Source organism: Diaphorina citri, unplaced genomic scaffold (assembly GCF_000475195.1).
Source record: "Diaphorina citri unplaced genomic scaffold, Diaci psyllid genome assembly version 1.1 scaffold5041, whole genome shotgun sequence".
NCBI classification, from domain to species: domain Eukaryota; kingdom Metazoa; phylum Arthropoda; class Insecta; order Hemiptera; family Psyllidae; genus Diaphorina; species Diaphorina citri.
The window spans coordinates 1-9,133 of record NW_007382419.1 but is presented as its reverse complement, the minus strand read 5'-3'; the positions used below and the strand labels follow the sequence as shown (position 1 = coordinate 9,133).

The window sequence follows — 9,133 nt, the reverse complement described above, 5'->3', positions numbered from 1 at the left end:
ACTAAAAACTGACCATCGAAAATTTGACCCGATTACATTACTTTCCTTCCTATAGGATAAGGAAAGTAAAAAGGACGGTGAAACACTCATCTCTTTTCATCTTGAAAAAAAGAAGAAAAAAAAAAAAAAATAGAATCACAAGTCACAAGAACTGTTCTTAGCCCGTCTCAGGTTCCAAGAGATGGCAGTCTTTACAATGCCAGAGTTCTAGCATGAGACATTTTTAAGGAAGTTTGGGTTTAAGGTTTAACTTTTTCCCTTTTCCAGGTACCTACCTAGTTCAAGTTATTTTTTTTCCACAACACACATAAACTTTGAGTAATACAGTTGTCATTCAACCCAGCAAAACAAGATGTTTCTTGTAGGAAAATAAGCCCTATTTATTATGCGAGCATAAACGACATCTCTTAAGGTAAGGAAGCCCATTTACCATTTACAAAACAATGCACAATGCGGAAGTTGATTTCCTGCGGGTGTTTTCTTCACGTTTATACCAAGTACAGGTAGATGTGAGATTATAATCAACGTGAGTTTAGGACTCTCTTTACAACTTTGAAGTAAAAAATTTACAAAGGAAACAGAGAGTAATGGAAAAAGAAAATTAGGGGATTTGTGTTTCCTGCGCTATGTAAACGAAAATAACGTTAAAGGAAAATACAGGAGAATTACGAGCTACTAGGGAAATACTAGTTGAAGATTTGGGATTAGAGCGACTCGAAAATTTAATCTAGCTTTCATAATGGAAAGCTGCATGCTTCCAAAGGTATCTAATTTTCTGAGAAGAAACTGTAATCCATAGCCAACTATTACCTTTATGTATCTTACAGGTTTCTAAGTGTATATATCTATAGTATTGTGCTTATTAGGTATGTATTTACCTGTGTTTTTGCAATGGAGGTAATAATTATGGGACGCTAATATCCTATTTAGCATACAATCATGATAGCAACCTTCTGGAATAAGGAACGGAACGGGACCATTCTGAGTCAAGTCAGGGGATTTGGGGCTGCGATTATAGATGTAGAAAAATACAACCTAAAACTACACCGACACCGGTACACAGACCACATGCGTCTAATGTAGCTGTTGTTTCATTGCTACGAAATAAAAATCTGGTGTGAACATCACACGACTTTCCTTATCCTATTGAATGATGCTTATTTAAGTGTTCTTTTACCCTAACTTTTACAACATCTCTAACCGTTTTTATACCTGTGTTTTTGCAATGGAGGTAATAATTATGGGACGCTAATATCCTATTTAGCATACAATCATGATAGCAACCTTCTGGAATAAGGAACGGAACGGGACCATTCCGAGTCAAGTCAGGGGATTTGGGGCTGCGATTATAGATGTAGAAAAATACAATCTAAAACTACACCGACACCGGTACACAGACCGCATGCGTCTAATGTACCTGTTTCATTGCTACGAAATAAAAAGGGCGGTAAAACACTCATCTCTTTTCATCTTGAAAAAAGAAAAGAATAGAATCACAAGTCACAAGAACTGTTCTTAGCCCGTCTCAGGTTCCAAGAGATGGCAGTCTTCACAATGCCAGAGTTCCGGAAAAAATCACACGCCACGATGTTGCACTTCTTCCCCCAATCTGTCTGGAACCATTCGGTGACCTGGTAATTGATAGAGGCTGCCATTTGCCGCAGACCTTTCATTTTGTCCGTAATGATTTTGCCTGCGTTCGCAGTTAGTTCGACTTGAGCGGACCAAGGACCTTCTGGAGGACTGAAACATAAAGATGAGTGTTAGTGGTTCAGTGAACTGTAGAAGTGCACTAAAAAATAACCCCTAGAGGAAATCCCCACAAACCTGATCGAGCTTAAAATACAATGGAAAATGTCCTTTCCTTTAGGTGTTAATTATGCTTGCTAAACTCCCATCGAAACCGGGGAAATCCCTTGGGAGTTATGGTGAAATAAAAATATTAGCAAACTAGAAAGGAAAAATCGTCAACTTTATAAGTATGGAGGTACAAGGTACATAGATGACGTATTTTGAAAAACAAGCCATTAGACTACCTGTTCTAATCCAACCAAAGTGGATTTTCCCAATATAAAATTACCCATGTTGTGTTGAAATTTTGAAACCCATTCTCATCTTTCCTCGTTGAAATACCTGTAATAATTGATGCTAACATGGGAGCATACTTACTTTTCAAACACATTTTTCATGTATGCCTTCAACTTGTCAGGCTCCTGACAGTTTCCCCAACGCTGATAGACAGGAGGCCAAAGCAAATGAGAGTATTTTTTCAGCACTTTCTCATTGTTGTAAGCCAAGATCACCGTCTTATTAATTTTCCAAAAGTCCTGCAGCTTTGCATTCCATGTTAAGTTTGGTGGTGCTATGAATGGGCCGAGCTCTTTTTGCAAATAATCGACCAGTGTATCGTGAGGCTTTGTGTGAGGAATTTTGAGGCCACCGAAACCTAGGAAATCATTCGGATGGGGATGGGGTTTAAATCAGAATTGCACACCCACAGCAACTCAGTCGTGCCAGAACTAGTGCTGGGCTCCCCAATATATTTTAGAGTACCTAAATAATTCCTGAGATGACTGCGTCAGACAATACTCGAAAGCTTGAATCTGCAGGGGTGCAGGGCCATCGGAGACTACACCTTGTATAAATTGAGTCATCTTGGAAAATATGTTTTGAAAAACTGCACATATTATGTACTTTATAATTATTACACTTGAGTTTTTCTCAACTTACCTACTGTTTTGTTGTTTGATTTCAAACACTTTCAAAGCTCTTACTTAATAGACAAAGCAAGATCTCCTTACCTACAGGAAATCCGTGGAAGTCCAGGATGAGAATTTCCCGAGTATTTTCAAGGAAAGCTTTGACATCGTTAATGACATTACACAGGGGTTGAACCTTGCTGACTCCATGGTTGATGTATAAGTTTTCAAACTTGTGGCTCCTGAACCCATAGTAACTCACTCGAAGATCTAAACTTCGGATCCCGAAGATGAGTTGATTTATCACCGGTTCATCCTGGATAATAGAAAGAAGCCATTACCAGAGGTTTTCCCAAGTTAAATACTGCAGAGATTAATAAAGATAGTGGGGTTTTCCCGATTTTCAGCTTGTGGTATAACCACTATGTTCGTACCCTAGTAGGTATCTACAAAGAATTCTAGTTGGGTATAACACTGGTTTGGCCGTTTATGCACGTGATCTAAAATTTAGCATTGAGGACACTAAATTTTATGACGACTTGTACTCAAACGATCAACCTCTCCATCCAAAGTCCACCGTGAGTTAACTACTAAGTTTAAATAAACCAACCTGGGCCATGACATATTTCTGAATCCTACGCTCGGATGTTGTGTCGTTTAATGTAAGAGCTCCTGAGTCATGGGTCCCCGGAATGAACATGTTGTTGATGCTTAGTTCTCCTATAGTGGCTGCTTGATCTGACATCCATGTCGGGTTTGTCTCCATGCTGGAGGTGGCTATTACCTTCCCTGGAGGAACAGACAAATAGAATGCATATAAGAATCCTACTCCTACTAGGGATTGCTGTACGTAACATTACGCAATAAAATTTCAAATTTGTGTTTTTAGCCTTTGCAAACAAAGGCAGTATGGAAACCCTTCAACAGTTGAGATAACATTACGCAATAAAATTTCAAATTTGTGTTTTTAGCCTTTGCAAACAAAGGCAGTATGGAAACCCTTCAACAGTTGAGATATTTTTTTCTTTTTTGTTAGAAAAATATTTAGAAACCCTCGTAAGTTTCTCGAGGATTCGAAGAAAAAGCGATATGATTATGACTTTCAAACCATTATGAAATTCCATTTTGACGTCAAAGGAAAAAAAAGTTGAAATTGATGTTTGGCTTTATATTGCAGACAATGTAAATTGTTCGGAACAAAAAAAAAAATCCCTTCTTCTGACACACTTCTTGTGAATCCAGAGTTGTGAAAAGTTGCCTAATATCTCAAAGTTTCTCGAGGATTCGAAGAAAAAGCGATATGATTATGACTTTCAAACCATTATGAAATTCCATTTTGACGTCAAAGGAAAAAAAAAAGTTGAAATTGATGTTTGGCTTTATATTGCAGACAATGTAAATTGTTCGGAACAAAAAAAATCCCTTCTTCTGACACACTTCTTGTGAATCCAGAGTTGTGAAAAGTTGCCTAATATCTCGTTTTATACCAAAGGAATGTCTGCTTTCATTTCTCTTTCAGATCATATTTTATTTCTTTTTGGTTCTTGGATATACTCGTATGTAAATAGGTACAAACTTATCATCATATTTATAAAAGAACACTATGGAATTTTAATGTCTTTGGGAAATGAGATGAAATTTAGTATTAAGGTGAGTTGGTATGAAATTCTTTTTATATTCTTTACCATTTAGCTCATCAAGTTATAGTTATCCTGTGGGTTATAGTTAGGCTTTCCAAACGTCCCGAATTGGCCGGGACAGTCCCGAATTTCAGGGGGTGTCCCGGCGTCCCGTTCAGTTTTTCATTTTGGGGCGTTTTGTCCCGAATTTCCGTTTTTGTCCCAGAAAAAATTCGGGACGCGTTTTTCAACTTTAAAATTAGGTACCTCTATAAATCAGAATTTGTTCTTAACTTGTTTAAATTTGTCATGCTTTCATCAGTTTGCTCTTCCACTTTGCTAAACCTTTATAAACGAGAAAATGTTGTATAAAGATTATGTTCGCGGATTTGGCAATTATGTTCGCGGATTCGCGTCCCGAATCGACATTTTGGATATTTGGCAAGCCTACGGATTTGGCGATTTTGTTCGCGGATTTGGCGATTATGGTCGCGGATTCGCGTCCCGAATCGACATTTTGGATATTTGGCAAGCCTAGTTATAGTTACTTAATCTTTTTACCTATTTGAGGGCTCATATTGATATTTTCATCTGTACATATCTGTTGAACTGATATTTCACCCAAAAAGGAAACAATTCCCTGATAAATTTACCTTTAACGCCTTGTTTGTACTCTGCAGTGTAACCTAAGTGCTGTTTCTTGAAGGAGTATGGTTTGGCTGGATTCTGATAGCTGAAGTTCGTCTCCACAGATCCAGTCGTGGAGTTCATTTGGAATTTGAAAATCTCGACACTTCCATTTTTGAGTATAATCTGAAGAAACATAAGGAGAAATTTTGGTAGCCAAATGCAATGTTTAAACAGACATAATTATAAAACCTCGAAAAAGGAGTTCCTAAGGAGCATGCTCCTAAGGTCCAATCCAAGTACTTCAAATAGAGAAATAAGACCACACTGACCACAAAACTAGGGTGCCGGAAGCCCAATGGATTCCGGAACTTTATATCAGGAAGCTCGGCACTTCAATAGCATTTCAACAACCTATTAAATCAGGGAAAATAACCCACAACAATAGAATTCTTCCACCCAAAGTTCCCTAAAATTAAGAATCCCTATCACTGAAGGAGTATGGTTTGGCTGGATTCTGATAGCTGAAGTTCGTCTCCACAGATCCAGTCGTGGAGTTCATTTGGAATTTGAAAATCTCAACACTTCCATTTTTGAGTATAATCTGAAGAAACATAAGGAGAAATTTTGGTAGCCAAATGCAATGTTAAAACAGACATATAAAACTTCGAAAAAGGAGTTCTTAAGGAGCATGTTCCTAAGGTCCAATCCAAGTACTTCAAATAGAGAAATAAGACCAAACTGACCACAAAACTAGGGTGCCGGAAGCCCAATCGATTGATTGGATTCCGGAACTTTATATCAGGAAGCTCGGCACTTCAATAGCATTTCAACAACCTTTTAAATCAGGGAAAATAACCCACAATAATAGAATTCTTCCACTCAAAGTCTCCTAAAATTTATGAAACCCTATCATAACATTTTTTCCTCACTGTACTAGAAATAACCTTTTTGGCCCTATAGGTATAGTTACGAGTAATTTTCTATGAAGTATCTGGGATTTGATTAGTTAAATTGGCGATTCTAGCTCGTCAAATTCTCAACTTACCCATGGATCAGGAACCAATGTCTCTACAGTCCAGTAAAGAACGATTTCATTCTTTGTCCCTCCCTCAATCACCGGCGAAATCAAAATATCTATAAACGGTTTTCTGCATTGTACTGATGTGGATTATGGTTACAAATAAAATTGATTACAGTTTAATATTACACATAAAACGTGAAAACGTTGATTTTACTTACAAATGAAACTAACCTACATATGTACGAGTGTTGCTCTACATACTTTGAAAAACTTTGAAGTAGATACCTACTCTGCAACCTCTGATATCCTGAACCCTATTCTTCAATAGTCTGTAACCGAATTTAGACGGTACCCTTACATACTCAACGACCTTTACGTTCTCAGTTTACGATATATATTTACATATGTAATTATGTATGTACCTACATAGGTAAGAAACAATATACATATGTAGGTACAATATGTATAAGTATTCTCTGCCCTGTTTCTTGAGACCATGCTAAGCTGTTTGAAGTGAATCCAAAGCAGTATCATCCGTTGTTTACATTTGTGAAGCAACATGTTGATCATGTACTTCAGCACAGTACCTTACTATGAACTTTACTGTGCATCCCTTTTCCTTCTAAACACATTTATCTTTCCTCCCTCGCCCCCTCCTTCTCTCCCCAAAAACCAGAAAAAAATCCTTTTGAATTCGAAAACACCAATTTTATTCCCAATGCTCTCATAAATCAAACGAAGGGAGAAAAAATAACTCGAAGGGAAGAGAGGGAAAAATATGAAAAATGAAATATCTAAATATTTATACCCTCTCTGACTGTAGTAAAGGTTTTTACCTACGAAAATGTCATTTAATAAGAAGTAGGTAACCAAATATCAAAAACTTCCCAGTTCAAAGGGGGGAAAAAGAAAGGGTTTCTTGGAAATCACTTTATTAGAGATCCTGTTGTTTCATAGATATCTATGTAAACAAAGAACATAAATTTGTACCCCATTGCTAAAAAGAAAAGAAAAAAAAAAAAAAACGAAACTGTATAGTAAAAATGGTAACCATTTGTTAAATCAGAGCCATTTGTTGGCATAGAGCCATTTGCTGGCTTAGGATTAACGACCGATGAAGCAAAGATACTAGCGAAAAAGAGCACGTTTAGAACTAATGAAATACACTGAGTCATTTTTCAAAGAAAAATGATGAATAATTGATCCATTTAATTTACCTAGTTAGATTTAAAATTATTAAATTACATTTTTTAAATGAGGAACAAACATTTTTAATAAAATGTTAATGCTATACACTTAACAAAGAAAATTATCTTAACACATTTACTGTGTGGTTATGGGTAATTAAATAGTGCAAAGTAAGGTACAGGTATGACAGGTATCATTGTACACATCACAAAACTAATTGTACCTGTCTTACTCACAATGTATTTTCTATTACTTAGGTACTATTTAATAGTATCTGCCTGTCTTTAAAAGACCTAGATCTTTTTTATTACTTTTTTGTGTCCACGAACTCTCTAAACGTGCCAAAAATTCTAGAAGACTGTTTTCATATTTACTAGTAGATCTTGTCCACAGTCGCAAGATATGAAATAGTGTATTCACGATCTCATTGGGTGAAAGGTATGACTAGAGACTAGAGCAGTTTGAAGGATAACACCTCGTATGCTGACATTGCCAGTAGTACTTGGATCATATGTGTTCGTACAGTGTGTTAAACGGAGTGCCTTATTGCCCATCATGAGTCTAATAATGACGGCAATTAAGACCAACCTACGCCATGCTGCATAGAGCATTGAATATAGGCGATTTTTTTTTTTTTTTTTTAGGTAGAAAGTACTCGTAACTTGTTGACGGCAATTAAGACCAACCTACGCCATGCTGCATAGAGGGCATTGAATATAGGCGATTTTTTTTTTTTTTTTTTTAGGTAGAAAGTACTCCGTACCTTGTGTATCCGCTGGATAGGACTGAAAAGTCCCTTTATTCCCGCAGTCTAATTCCCGCAGTCTTCCCGCAGTCCCGCAGTAAACAGGTCTTAATTTTATTATTGTTCCATAAAATGTAATGTCATTACCAATCGGGAATGAATAATGGGAATTTTTTTTTTTTTTTTTTTAGGTAGAAAGTACTCGTACCTTGTGTATCCCGCTGGGATAGGACTGAAAAGTCCCTTTATTCCCGCAGTCTAACCAAGGTCTCGCATATTTTAACAGTTTGTGGGTACACAATTTACAAGCATATCGGTATAACCTTGATTAAAAAATATAAATAAATCGCTATGACGGCTGACCCCATCGACCGTCAAGGCGTAATGTGGTGTAGGTGTATTCTTTACTATAGGTGAGCGCTGGCCTCTAACCCTTACTAATCGTGGCGAGGTAAGAAAAAGAGGAAGAAAGACGAGGAGGAGAAGGAGGAGAAGGAGAAGAAGAAGAAGAAGAAGAAGAAGAAGAAGAAGAAGAAGAAGAAGGAATTCTTACAATTATGTATGTATGTGTACATACCAAAAAATCTTCTACCTTTCCTTCCTTGCAATAAATGAAGACCTTTGGTGAACTCTTCCTTTGAATATTTGTCATATTTCACAGACCCTTTTTATAAATATGTACCTTATTATATATACATAGAAAGCGGAAAAACCTGGGATGCGAAGACAAGTGGAGGTGTCGGGAGGAGGAGGAGGAGGAGGAAGAGGAAAAGAAGGAGGAAGAGGAGAAGAAAAAAAAAGTAGGAGGGACAAAAGGAAAAGGGAAGAAGGGATGACAGGAGGAGAATAGAGGAAGAAGAGGACGGGGAAAGGAAGACTTGGAATGAAAAAGGGGAAGGAGGAAAATAGAAGAAGGAAGAGGAGAAGGATAGGGGGAAAGTTCCGTGGAGGTGAAGATTAATTCCGGATTCAGAGCAGGAGAAATTTAAAACGTTCGCGTTTCACCTGTGAGCTCTTTATTTTAATACCTCCTCTACGAATATGTGTATGAAATAAAAAACAGGTTTGGATACGCTTCTTATAAATGGCCTGAAATTAAAAATATTATAATTTTAAATCCAGGCCACATTGTACCTAATAGAGAGAAACGATTAAATAATGCATTTTACAAACTGCTCTAAATACTAAATTTTAATATACGAGTAGGTACTTAAGTAATAAATTTTAGGCC

The 9,133-nt window shown here is 36.9% G+C and overlaps 1 protein-coding gene across 1 annotated transcript; it reads right to left on the bottom strand.

The window, feature by feature from the left end:
• Positions 1-344: 344 nt before the first annotated feature.
• On the bottom strand, positions 345-7,195 carry LOC103521346. The gene is made up of 8 exons (XM_017448783.2): positions 7,021-7,195; positions 5,994-6,106; positions 4,972-5,131; positions 3,310-3,488; positions 2,802-3,015; positions 2,170-2,446; positions 1,450-1,743; positions 345-1,101 (listed from the first exon to the last, which is right to left on the bottom strand). The coding sequence occupies exons 1-7, from the start codon at positions 7,142-7,144 to the stop codon at positions 1,494-1,496; spliced, it is 1,317 nt and encodes a 438-aa protein (XP_017304272.2). The 5' UTR covers positions 7,145-7,195; the 3' UTR covers positions 345-1,101; positions 1,450-1,493.
• Positions 7,196-9,133: the final 1,938 nt, after the last annotated feature.

Excerpts from the sequence above, each read along its gene's own strand:
- LOC103521346 (XM_017448783.2), bottom strand. The coding sequence starts at position 7,144 with ATGACTCAGTGTATTTCATTAGTTCTAAACGTGCTCTTTTTCGCTAGT. Across the intron at positions 3,016-3,309 it reads AGAAATATGTCATGGCCCAG|GATGAACCGGTGATAAATCA; the intron begins GTTGGTTTATTT and ends TCTATTATCCAG. Across the intron at positions 1,744-2,169 it reads ATGAAAAATGTGTTTGAAAA|TCCTCCAGAAGGTCCTTGGT; the intron begins GTAAGTATGCTC and ends TTTATGTTTCAG.